At 42.3% G+C, this 13,226-nt stretch overlaps 1 protein-coding gene across 3 annotated transcripts in view; it reads right to left on the reverse strand.

Moving 5' to 3' along the window:
* Positions 1-13,226, reverse strand: part of ktn1 (kinectin 1) — a 31,506-nt gene that overhangs the window by 12,906 nt on the left and 5,374 nt on the right. For all 3 annotated transcript variants that reach the window (XM_030786079.1, XM_030786078.1, XM_030786077.1), the window contains exons 2-24: positions 11,158-11,825; positions 10,333-10,527; positions 9,874-10,026; positions 9,126-9,256; positions 8,823-8,936; positions 8,258-8,398; positions 7,979-8,085; positions 7,703-7,847; positions 7,443-7,539; positions 7,105-7,289; positions 6,591-6,659; positions 6,471-6,508; positions 5,782-5,872; positions 5,378-5,446; positions 5,222-5,259; positions 4,646-4,736; positions 4,326-4,394; positions 3,034-3,071; positions 2,591-2,681; positions 2,233-2,345; positions 1,943-2,039; positions 1,693-1,733; positions 1,136-1,226 (exon numbers count right to left, since the gene is read on the reverse strand). In XM_030786079.1, coding sequence (XP_030641939.1) covers positions 1,136-1,226; positions 1,693-1,733; positions 1,943-2,039; positions 2,233-2,345; positions 2,591-2,681; positions 3,034-3,071; positions 4,326-4,394; positions 4,646-4,736; positions 5,222-5,259; positions 5,378-5,446; positions 5,782-5,872; positions 6,471-6,508; positions 6,591-6,659; positions 7,105-7,289; positions 7,443-7,539; positions 7,703-7,847; positions 7,979-8,085; positions 8,258-8,398; positions 8,823-8,936; positions 9,126-9,256; positions 9,874-10,026; positions 10,333-10,527; positions 11,158-11,824 — 2,871 coding nt within the window. In that variant the 5' untranslated portion in view covers position 11,825. The remainder of the gene's footprint in view (positions 1-1,135; positions 1,227-1,692; positions 1,734-1,942; positions 2,040-2,232; positions 2,346-2,590; positions 2,682-3,033; positions 3,072-4,325; positions 4,395-4,645; positions 4,737-5,221; positions 5,260-5,377; positions 5,447-5,781; positions 5,873-6,470; positions 6,509-6,590; positions 6,660-7,104; positions 7,290-7,442; positions 7,540-7,702; positions 7,848-7,978; positions 8,086-8,257; positions 8,399-8,822; positions 8,937-9,125; positions 9,257-9,873; positions 10,027-10,332; positions 10,528-11,157; positions 11,826-13,226) is intronic.

A 13,226-nucleotide genomic window follows, 5' to 3' on the forward strand; every position in this document is an offset into this window, starting at 1 on the left:
TTCTGAACACAACCAAACCTGGTTTCTGAAAAGCCAAAAAAAAAAAAAAAAAAAAAGCAACAAACACCAAACCCTGAAATGGCAGGAATTTTCTTGTAAGGAGCATCAGTGCAAACCCATTACCTCCTACATAACACCCCAGCCGTGTAGCTCTTCACCTACCTCAGTAGTGCTTGGATGATCACCTATATGTAATATTTTCTTTTGACCGCACACCCAATACTAAAGTCTACGTGGAAGAACGGTTCCTTCAAAATAAGCTTGAGGGAGAAAAACAATTTCTGGAGAAGAGAGTATATCCAAAAATAAGACTCAATACAGACATGGTCTAGCCAAGTTCAGCTGGCTTTTTGTGTACGAGACAGATCTGTTACAAAAAATATCAAGTCAAGAACATGCTTCTAATTGGTGGCCATTTAATTATGTTGCCAATGGTACAATGAAACACAACAGAAGTCAAATCTGTTGTTAACTTGTGAATGCTCAATAGCAATAGCACGCACACATGCACACCTCACTTCAGCACCATTTCATCAGCTTCTCATCAATTAAAAAGCTGTTAATAAAGCACACGTATAACTCACCTCCCAGCGATGATCATCCACCTATCAAACTGACTTAAACTCCATGACTTTTGTCAGTGAACTCACCTGACATCAGTGACTTACACTAGTGATACTGTTCAAACAGAGACAAAATTTGTGTAGTTTGATCAAATTATTCTGTCTTTGTGCACTTACAGAACTCATATGAAGACCTCAACACACCTACAGTCCAAGGCTGTACACTGTGCACTGAATTTAACAACTGAATTAACCAATTAGTATCTTCCATTTAATACCCACCAACCAGCTCCCATTTAAAATAAACCAATCAGGGGGGAAAGGGTACTATATTTTTTTTAGTTGTTGTTTTAAACATTCCCATAGACAGTGTTATAGATGGTATCTGAGGAGAACAGATATGGCTGTAAAAATCTGGTAAGCATACAAAGCCAACCCTCAAAGCAAACACGCTTGGTTTCTCTGCAAGTCTGTCATGTTGCTGGCACAAATTTTATCTCTGTGTATCCCAGACTTAAAGGATTTAACTAATTTAACCAAGACTGAAGGACTTTGCACAGGGAAACACTTACATTATTCTTCTTCCGATGAAGCTCGACAGAGTCCCTCAGTTCGACGAGCTGGGTCTGGAGCTCAGACAGCTGTCTGTCCTTGTCTGAAAGCCTGTTTCAAGGTAGACATTAAAAAAAAAAAAGGAACAAAGGATTGGTACATCTCATAATGACCTCATTTTTCTCTGTTTGTGGCTTATACAACACTCAAAAAATACGTCAGGGGTCTTACTAAGACATGGTCTTACTAATGGAAAAGTTTCATTAATCACTGACAAATGGAAACAGCACTTTATAAAAGAACAAGTAGTTCACTAATTTTTGAAATATCAGCTCATTATCTTTGCTGCTGGCGCCAAACACAGTTTTTCAAACACTTGGATGTTAAGATTTTATAGGCATGGGATGGTTTTCACCAAAAACGCTCATGTCAACAGCTTGATTACAAAAATTTAATGATTAGAATGGGCCCATGTGTCAAATAGCTAAGTTTTCCCTTTAATATGCAATGGGTGACAAAATGTGTTTGACGAAACAAGGAAAACTCTGTGTCATTATGATCAAATTAAAACACTTACGCAGTCAGCAATTCCTGGCTCACCACTTGTGTTTGACTCTGCTGCAAACAGACAAGAGAACAGTTCTCTTCAGAATCAACCCCATGAACTATTTCCAGCCTTTCCATACATGTGAACAAAACGTAAAGTGATGAAGAGATATATCACGTACATTGAGGAAACTTGAAAAAACAGGACACCTAAACACTTAACAGAATTCAGATTCTGGGCTAGTTTGCTGTGGGACCTTCTAAACTAAGCATGATCGGACCTGTAGCTGCTGCTGCTGCACCATGGCCAATGTCTCTGACGCCTTCTTCTCAAGCTCCTTCTGTAGTGTTTCCACCTCCTGGTCTTTTGCTGCTAACCTATAACAGATATATCACATCTATTCATCTTCCAAAAAAATTTAAGAAATAGTTATTTATTGGAATTGGCAGCAATGGATGGTTTGATGCAACGTAATGTATTTATAAACAAAAGTTATTACCTGAGATGACTCAGAATTATATAAATGAAATTTGGTTTTGTTTTGAACTCAGAACACTGTTGTTTACATACTGTGTCTGAAGCTCCTGGATCTTTGCACTGTTGTCTGAATTGAGTTCTTCTGAATCTCTACTCTTCATGTTTGCCATCTCAGCATTCAAAGCTTGAACCTCCTGCTCCAAAGCCTGCAGAAAGATACACACACATATAACATCACAGTTTAAATCAGGCCCATCTCCTCTCAAATGACCTGCTAACACAAGCGCACCCGTCAGAGTAGCTGTTACAATAAACGTAAGGGTAGATTAATGAGGTGGAAGGATAGAGCAGAAAGATGGGATGAAGCCTTCACGTCAAGCCGTGGATATCAAGGCCAAATGTTTGAGGGGCTACAGACGAGGATTTTTGAAATGCAAGCATGCCATCATACCTGAATGGCCTTCTCTCTGCTAGACTCCTTCTCCAGTGCTGACTGTAGGTTCTCCTCAACTGACTGGAGCTTTTCATCCTTCTCCTGGATCCTGGACCAAGAGGTCAGTTGTTTTGTTCTTTTTTTTTTTTTTTTACCCCACATGCACATTAAAGGAGTCTAAAACTAACCATGAATTACTTCATGCTTAAAATAGGGCAGTCTCGAAGTGCATGTTTACCCACAGGGTATCTGAACTCAGGCATGAGCCAATGAAATTCAGGATAAATAAATAAATAAATACAGCAACAATAGCTAACCTCAGAATAAAACCTATGATAAAGGTGATAGCATTCAGCTCAATGCCTTGGGTTTAAACAGATATGACTACAGAGAAAAGGTCCTACAGGCCTAGTTTAGACTGAAAATCAGTAGTGGCTTCAGTAAGAGTTAGTGAAACGTACGTTCTCTGCAGCTCCTCCACTGTCGTCTCTGACAAGGTCTGTAATCAGGGAAAAAAAATTAAACAAGACAGTGAAGACCACAGGCCTAGACAAATGTTTATGCAAACTAGCATAAGGTCAAAACCTCTGGTTTATTAGTTACTTTAATAATGATGCTTAAACTAGCATAAGGTCTAAACCTCTGGGTTATTAGTTACTTTAATAATGATGCTTAAACTAGCATAAGGTCTAAACCTCTGGGTTATTAGTTACTGTAATAATGATGCTTAAACTAGCATAAGGTCTAAACCTCTGGGTTATTAATTACTTTAATAATGATGCTTAAACTAGCATAAGGTCAAAACCTCTGGTTTATTAGTTACTTTAATAATGATGCTTAAACTAGCATAAGGTCTAAACCTCTGGGTTATTAGTTACTTTAATAATGATGCTTAAACTACCTTAAGGTCAAAACCTCTGGGTTATTAGTTACTGTAATAATGATGCTTAAACTAGCATAAGGTCTAAACCTCTGGGTTATTAGTTACTTTAATAATGATGCTTAAACTACCTTAAGGTCTAAACCTCTGGGTTATTAGTTACTTTAATAATGATGCTTAAACTAGCATAAGGTCAAAACCTCTGGGTTATTAGTTACTTTAATAATGATGCTTAAACTAGCATAAGGTCAAAACCTCTGGGTTATTAGTTACTTTAATAATGATGCTTAAACTAGCATAAGGTCTAAACCTCTGGGTTATTAGTTACTTTAATAATGATGCTTAAACTACCTTAAGGTCTAAACCTCTGGGTTATTAGTTACTTTAATAATGATGCCTAAACTACCTTAAGGTCTAAACCTCTGGGTTATTAGTTACTTTAATAATGATGCTTAAACTAGCATAAGGTCTAAACCTCTGGGTTATTAGTTACTTTAATAATGATGCTTAAACTAGCATAAGGTCAAAACCTCTGGGTTATTAGTTACTTTAATAATGATGCTTAAACTACCTTAAGGTCAAAACCTCTGGGTTATTAGTTACTTTAATAATGATGCTTAAACTAGCATAAGGTCTAAACCTCTGGGTTATTAGTTACTTTAATAATGATGCCTAAACTACCTTAAGGTCTAAACCTCTGGGTTATTAGTTACTTTAATAATGATGCTTAAACTAGCATAAGGTCTAAACCTCCGGGTTATTAGTTACTTTAATATCGATGCTTAAACTAGCATAAGCTCTAAACCTCTGGGTTATTAATTACTTTAATAATGATGCTTAAACTAGCATAAGGTCAAAAGTGGCCTCTTATACCTTGTCTGTCGTCTGTTGCTGCATTTTCTCCACTTGCTGTTTCAAAGTCTCATTCTCTTCTCTTACCACCTGTAACCATGTAAATTTGGTCTGATTGGCCACAGCAAACGCTGAGTCTCTTCAAACAGAAACACTACCTTGTGGCTTTCAAAGCATTCACATTAACATGTTGAAAAACTTTAATATTGAACATTTATATTTATAAATTATTGTGTCTTGTGGATTTTCTGTTTTTTTTCAAAGCTGTTAATATGGGGGGGTTTTTTTTGGCTGATATGCAAAATCATCTAGCAGAAATGCAACCGCGTTCTGTTGTGCACCTTCAATTCTTCCTCTTTATTGGCCATCTCTATAAGTCCCGTTTCCAGCAAAGCCTCCACGGTCTTCAGTTTCTCATCTTTTTCCTGCACACTGCAGCGAAGTCAAACACCAACATTATCATTAGTCAACCAAAATAAATGAATAACCTTAACATATTTAACATGTTAATGATAAACACCGCATGGCAATGCCTGCCTTTAACCTGACTGTAGCATGGACGGAAACTCATTACGTAATTACTATGTTTTACTTGTTACCATGACAAATGAAAATCTAACCACATTGAGCTAGCAAAACGAGAGGATTGTGTAATCCCCCTGTATCCTCTGACAGAGTGAATGCTTGTGTGGGGGGGGGGGGGGGTGGAGGGAAAAGGTAGGAGTTAAAATAAGGGGCCGCTGAAAACAATGAATCATTGTTGATCTGGAAGGCTTGCTCTGGGAAGTTATTGTTTTTTAGAAATGATTTTGGTTTGAAACATGCCAATACAAAAATGAAAGGAATACATACTCTTCCACCTCTGTGTGGGGATTTCAGAATCCCAGATAGACACAATCAACTGTCATCACACTCACCTCTGCTGGAGCTGCTCCAAAGCTAACTTTGAGGAAGCCTGAAGACAAAGACACACTAAGTTAGAAGAAGGGATGAGTGAGTGTGTGTGTGTGTGTGTGGGTGTGTGTGCGTGTGCATGTGCGTGCACGTGTGCCTGTGTGTATTGTGAACCTCACCTGTTCAGAGATCTGTGCCCGCAGATTCTGAAGCTCTGCTTTTAGTGTCATGTTGTCATTGTGCATGGCCTAATGAAGAGAGAGAGAGACTTCAGCATTCACAACCATTACAGCCAATACAACTGAACACACTGAATCCACTGCATGAGATTTATCTTGGTTTGCACTCCAAAAAAAGGGATATAAACATAAAACAATGAAAGTACCATGCATTACAAGATTTAATATCTATAGATTATTTACAGAATATAGAATATATAGTTAATCAGCATTCTTCACACAACCGGTCACATGTTGAAACATTAACCTCAGTGTCATGCTTTGCTTATGTGAAACTGTGACACAGACTTCTGAAGGCCACTGGGGTGGGCCAGTGCACACACACACACACACACTCGACTTACCTGCATGTTTGTCTCCCTGCTGGCTCCACTGCTCCTCTCAGCATTTAGAGAATCTTCCAGACTCTTCCTCTGAAGCTCCTTCTCGGCCAGTCTGATACACCCATACACATACACATACACATACACGCGCGCACACACACACACAAAAAAAAATCCTATGGTATCAGACAATGACATCCAAAGACTGGCTGTAATGACAAGGCTGTAATGGCTGTCTGTAATGATCCAACGAGACAAGAAACTAAAATTAAGGACAGGACAGAATACTCAATCATTCTGGGAAGCCTAACATACTTTGTTAAATTGTCTGTTAACAGTTTTAAAGTGAAATTAAAATATTACACCAATTCAAACACGGCTGAATTAACTGACCCTCCACTGTTTCGTTAAGGGCACTATAAGCATGGAACTGAGATGATCTATACAGACTGAATGAAACTCAGTGTCTCTCCTGTGTTAATCACAAGGACTTTAACAGTGTGAGTGATTCCAGTGAAATGCATCATTCTGTTATGATCTACAGAGGCCTTCTGTGCTTGTCCTCACACATCCCCATTACACAATTTGTCCTTTAAGCCAGCCTTTGACTCATCAACCAAATCCCCCCAAACCCCCCCCCCCCAAAATCAATTTGAGCACAACTGTGGCCTAAATGTGACAAATCTGTTTGTGACACAGCCCTCACTCACAGTTTCTGGAGCTCCTCAATATGGGAGACTGTTGTGGCCTAAGAAGGAGAGAAAAACTGTCAGAACAGACTGAAGAACCATAAATGTGTTTGTACAGACATGCCGTGTGATTATAGATACCTGAGATGAAATCTGTGACTGAAGGGTCTCGACCTGACCTTGTAGAGTTTTGTTTTCATTCAGGAGATCCTGACAAAACATCAGTTACATAACCGTTAGTCAAAGCACAAAGACTACACATATTCATCTCTTATCTGAGCTTCGATATAGAGGGAGAGCTGAAAAACACACGTGGTCACGGTTATTCAAATACTTTTGTTATTCAAATACTTCATAATGTTTATTTAAGCAAATACTCCCCATAATGCGCAGCAAAGAGTCATGTTCAGATTTTCATTAGTACTAAATATAATACATGTTTTTTTGCACATCACGCAAATTCAGTGTACCGGAGCGCTTGGGAGATTATTCTGGATGCTTCAGACAAACAGTGATTAAACAGTCTGAATGGCTTTATGTTATCTGCTGGGACTGTGCTGTGGTTACTCTTAACCCTTCCTTGTCTTATTTTGTGCACATGCTCCTATTGTAGTGCCTTCAGTGTATTTGCCCTGTCTGAAAACGCTGTCCTTACCTGTACTTGTGCCTGGAGAGAGTCATCAGGCATGCTGTGTTGGGACACCTCCAGGAGCTGCATGACTTTCTGCTCCACCTGCTCCTTGGACAGGAGGGTGTCCGTCAGCTTGCTCCGCAGGCCCTGGATCTCCTTATTCTTACTGCTCATCTCTGTCTCCGCTGCCATCAGCTGATTCTGGAGCTCTAAGGACACACAAAAAGGAGGAGAGCGTCTGTTTGTGTGAGCGTCTGACTGTCTGCTGCACTGGTAGGATCAGTGCAAACACATGTGAACACTAGACTAGAGCGTGTGTGTGTTTACACTCATCTGTGAAACATTAAAAAAAAAAGACTGACCTTGTTTAGAAGCCTGTAACTTCTCTCTCTCAGTGTTTACACTATGTAGGTAGTTCTGGAGTTCTTCCCAGCGACGTTTAGCATCCTGAAGCTGAGCCTGATAGACAAAACAGTGCAGCTACATTAAGATCAAAGTGTATCACTTACAATCTCACTCAAATGGAAGTGTCTTCAAACTCCAACACTCACAGCCCTGTCCTGAGGACCTCTGTTTTTAGAGCCAGAGACCGAAATCTGCAGTACCAAAATAAGTGGTGTACCTCTAGCTGGGACACATTTTGCTTGTAGTTCACTTCCAGACTCTTCCTTTGAAGTTCCTCCTGCTGAAGTTTGGTGTTATTGTCAGCCAACTCCTTCATCAGGCCGGAGTACTCAGAGCGTAGTTTATTCAGCTCCGACGACTGCCTAGCCGCCACCACCACACACGCGCACAGAGAGAAAGAGAAACAGAGGGTGTGAATGTCTATCTAAAGACAGGGCTTTGGTGCTGAGCCATGAACGCTCTTTGGCTGTAATGGGTGTCTCTAGAGACTCACTTGGTTTCCATCTGGTTGGTGGCGGTGCTAACGGCATCTCTCAGGATGCCATTCTCCTGCTGTAGCCGAGCGATCTGACTCTCCAGCTGCTCCCGACACTGCTGGAACTGCCAACGTGCAACGTGACAGAAATGTAAGAATCACTGACTTATAACCGCAGAACTTGACATGTGTAAAGAGAGGAAAAGCAGGGTTAGGAGAAGTGGAAGGCTACGATGCGATCCGAGAGCGGTGCCGCGTGACTTTTGGGAACGCATCGTTTTTAACGGGCACGGTTACCTTGATTTGCATGCCCTGAAGCTCCTGGTAGCTGCCCTGAGCTTTGGCCTGCATGACACTCATCTCCTTCTCCATGGCAACGCGCTGATCGCGAAGCACCGCCTCGGCCCGGCCCGTCTTCTGTTTCTCCACTTGGAGCTCCTGGGAACAGCCGCATGTTCCATTACCAACAAACTCTCCCGTCTCCACAAACCATATCATTTCTATTTATTCAATTATCCTCCAGCATCTCAGGAGAATATTGTTGAACTATGCCTCAATCTGTTATTGCAATCTCTAAATGTGGGGTCACCCTGAGGTAGACAGGAAAGCAATCTAGATTTTCAAAACAATTTGAAACTTGAAATAGGTGGCCATTTGAGGTCTGCAGGAGAACAGGGCTAAGATTACTCAGCTCAGCTTCTTATAACAGTTTCTCTGAACTCAACCTTTTCACTTTTGCTTTATGCTGCTTGGTGTCAGTCCGTTTTCTTATTCTGACTGGAAGAAATTAATCTAAGGTCTAAAGTCTACATTTGATTTGTTAAGAACTACAAAACCAATAAACCAGAGTCACAGTATTCACCTGGCTGAGCTGTTTCACTTTGTCTTTAGCGATGGAGGCCTCTTCCTGGAGGGTGGTTAGCATTCGTTCTTTTTCCTGCAGCTGCTGAGCAGAGGGGTCCGATTTAGCCGCAGACTGAGTCAGAAACAGAACGAGAGAGATGGACTTAAGTAAAAAAAAAAAAATTTCAGTTCCTGTCTCACTGGGTTATATGAAAGTGTTAAGAAAACCTGTTAGTCGATTTTATTTCCACAGAGCAAACACAAAGGGTGACTGTGGATGTCACGGTCTGTCTTTGAAACAGTAGAGCTCCTTCAGTCTCACCTTGTACCAGGAGTCCAGGGCCCCGGGGCTTTTCTCCCGCAGGAGAGAGACCACACTGATCACGTCAGCCTCAGTCATCACCAGTCCGCTCAAACCAGCCAACAACTCTTTCAGCTTCACCTCTGAGTTCTCTGCATCCCACAGAACAGACACAGAACACAAAACCAGTCGTCATGACAACGGAACACGTCAGGATGCAACACATTCTAATGTGATCAATACTCTTATTAAAAAGCTGTACCACAGTAATTACACGCGGATCATTATAAGTTAAACACCAGTGTTTAGTGCACTCTGTGTTTTTAAGTATCATAGCCAGCTGTGGTCTTGGACACAGGGAGGCAGGGTTCTCATTTTCAAATGAACCTTACGGAGAAATGGCAAAATGTGCCGGAGAGCATTTTTGGGTCTATGCATTATGTAACAAATAGAGTCATGCATTTAAAAAGAAAGATTTGCTGCATGACGATTAGTAACCGAGACGATTTTTTTTTTTTTTTATTCCCCTCCGAAATATCCCCAGTCGCTGGCTGAAAATGGAATCCCTAAGCAAAAAGAAAAGAATGACCGAGAACAAGTAACTGAATGGACATAAAGAAAACGATTCTGAAACGCAAAGAAAAGCATTTGTTTGAGAGTGTTCGACTGTTTGATTTGCTCTGAATATGATGAAGTAAAGTGAGGCAAAATAAACTCAGGATGTCAAGTCAGCTTTGGAAACGCAAATGACTCATCCTCCTCAGCGTACCTTTATCGGTTTCGTTTTTCTGTTTCTTGCCGTGCTTGGTGGGTGCAGGTGTGGGAGTGGGAGTGTCATCGTTTTGGCTGCTCTGGTGGTTTGTGGGAGCAGCAGAGTCAGTTTGGGCAACGGACGCCTGAACAAGAGACTCATCCACCACAGCTGAGAGAGAGAGAGAGAGAAAGAAAGAGAAAAGAATGCACAATGAGATGAACTTGGTTTGCTCACTCAGCGCTTCCACTTTTAAAGTCTAGCTTGAAATAAGAGGCAAAGCAATGTATAAGCCAACTATAAAAGCCAAGGAACAAACTAATCTACTAACAGCAACCTGATCTGCCAAAATGACGCCGTCATTACCTCCATCTTTCTTAATCAAAGTCAATACCCTCATAGTTTCATTGCAAATGCAGAATCATCATTCAATCAATGACTTAATAATACAGTGTAAACCCCTACTGCTAACAGTACCAGCTTCTGTCTTCTGCTTTTTGGAGTTTTTCCTCTTTCCGCTGCCGCCGGAGGCAGTCGGTGGTGGTGCTGCTGCGGTCACAGGTATGGCCGGCTGAGTGGTGGAGTCTTGTGGTTTGGACTCTGCCGTCACAGGGGCCTCTTTCTTCACTGCAGGTGGAGCCTGTTCTGCCTTCACCTCCGGCACATGGTCTTCTACAGAGAGTCGTCACAGAAAGAACTGTCAGAGTTGTATTTTTTCTTTTCTGTCCCCTGAAGAGTTTAATACAGCACGGCACATGACAGCATCAACTGCTTCCGGCACCTGAGGTACAGGGGCCTGACATGGGTACGGTAGGTAGGTATGAAAAGAGGACTGTATATTCTCTTTTTCAACAGGCTGTATGACTGCTTGGTATTTTTTACATTTTTGAATACTGAGACTGTACACTAACATGGGCAGAAATGTGGTGTATGGTATGAAAAGACTGTTCAAGAAAAAGTAAAGAGTGAAAAGGTATGAATAAGGCAGAAGGGCATCATGTTAAGGTATGTGAGAAAATATGGTAGGCTGGGTAATTAGGACAGCGTGTGCTATGACTAAATGTCAGGTGTGATTAGCTTGAGGAGGCAGGATGCTTCTCCGTGAACACTAATGAGGCCGACTGTGAGTGACGTGACGTAACAAAGCCTCGGGGATACTGCCGCTCCCCATCTCTCTCGCTCCCTATTAGTGGCCAGCAAGAAATCTACTCAATTCCCACACTGAAGTTAAAATTCAAGCACACTCTCTTTCTCTCTCTATCACACACACACACACGCTCTGATCAATCAGTCTCATCTCACCTGTCTCACTTTTTTGTTTCTTCGCTTTCTTTTTCCCGACAGTTTCGGTGGTGGCTTGCGGGATGGTTTGTTGAGGTGACGGACTGGGTTGCTTGGCGAGGGGTAAGGGCTGTTCTCCTTTGCGGACGGCAGGTTTGGAGCCGTTGATTTCTGGTTCTTCTGGAACAACGGGAGCGGCAGGAGGGGTAGCTGCCACGACAGCGGCGGCTGCGGCAGCAGCGGCGGCGGCTGCGGCTTTAGCCTTCTTCTCCTTCTTCTTCCTCTCCCTCAGGCCCGTCGGAGGTTCAGACTGTACAGGAGGAGCGGCAGGAGTCGTCGACGCAACGGCCTCTGGCTCTTCCTCGTTCGCCGGAGGGCTCGTCACCTCGGAGACGTCGAACTCCCGCATGTCCTCTTCCGACTCCCCGCCTCCACCTCCTCCTCCATTGCCGCCGCCGCCACCTCCTCCTCCTCCGCCACTCTCCTTCTTCTTTGTCTTCTTCTTGTCGCTTTTCTTCCGCGCGTCAGGCTTAGCCAGTGGTAGCTTGAGGTCTCTTTTCTGACGGGCGAGCACCTCGTCATAGGAAGTCTCTTTCATGAACAGCCAAAAGAACAGAAACATGAGAGCGATCACCAACGACGGAGCCAAGATGAACAGATACTGCGAGTCAGACATGTCCATCATCATTCTGGAAGAGAGAAGAGGAAAAAGAGAAAAGAGGGGAAGAGAGGGGAATAGAGAGAAAAGAGAGGAGGTTATTAAAAAGACCCCAGCTCACATTTGGTGCATCATTCCTGGACAATGTTAAGCTTCCACATCATATCATGAAAATCATCTAATGATAAATGATAACATGATAAATGTCAAAATGACTGAATGAATGAATGACAGCAGCAGCGTCTTAAAGAAGTTAGAAACCTAACTTATACTCATTTAAGTATCTAATACGACTACCAGGTGTATGACGGCTGACATCTCCACGTGTTGTTCTGAAACCTGGACACTATCTGGAGAAACAGGTCCATTTGCTACTGGGTCTTGCTTCTGGAGGGACTCCACAGAACACAGCCAAAAATAACCACACCCATGTCTGTTAAATTAGCCCTGATTCCCCTATATCAGTCCCAGTGGGACTGGTTCAAAAGCCTTGTCTGAACAAACAAACAATTTTTTCACCAAGTCTACCCATTTCACAGTCCTTTTAACCCTGGCCATCTGAATCAAAACTGTCTCCTTTTTTCTCTATCTTTTCTGCTCTTTTCCTTAATCGCTCTCTGCCTCTGCCCTCCCTTCTTCTCCCAGTGATGTGATCCAATTAGGCCGTTTGCTGATCAAAGTAATCTGGGCTTGCCCAGTACCTCTGGGCTAAATACTCCCCCATCATCTAAAAGAAGGTCACACAAGTCTGTAACGTCCCCTAGTTTCACTTTTTCTGGGCGTGAGAGACAATATTATGAGTGAAGGTGAGGAAAAAGGAGTACGGCCAAAGGGTGGGCTTTCGGGGTATATTTTAACAACCTGGGCTATGGAACAACTGGTGAATTAGATCTATGAGCCAAAAGTCTGAGCCGGCTGAACGGAGAGCAGATGCTGCAAGTTGAACTCATTCCACTGTGGGGGTCCTCAGTTCTACTGTAGCCCCACAGGTCCATTACGAGATGACAAGTGTCATTCTAAACTCAGACCAGAGGAGCTTTGCAAGGAGCAAAAATACCCTCTGTCAGAAATGTCACCCCCACCCCTTCTGTCGCTGCACCTCTGGGCAAGACAGCCGCATGTCAAGACCCCAGTGGAGTAAACGCTCTCCTCTCTGTCGATACCGACAGACAAATTCAGTCACCTCAGGCTGGGAAGATTCATAAGGAATCAAAGAACAGATCTGTCTCAGACATTACCAGGACTCAATCCTCCAGACTAAGTCAACTTTGTAGTCAATCCAGATTTGAAAGCAGCAGCTTTAAACTGAGGGTTTAAGCATTTAATTAGTTAATAATATACCAAGATTCAAGACAAATCTCCAAGATCAATTCATCAAGTCCCAATATTATAATATTATTAAAGCCCAGGTCTTAGAGCAGAGCTTTGCTAA

The sequence above is a fragment of the Chanos chanos genome, chromosome 10 (assembly GCF_902362185.1).
Source record: "Chanos chanos chromosome 10, fChaCha1.1, whole genome shotgun sequence".
NCBI lineage: Eukaryota > Metazoa > Chordata > Actinopteri > Gonorynchiformes > Chanidae > Chanos > Chanos chanos.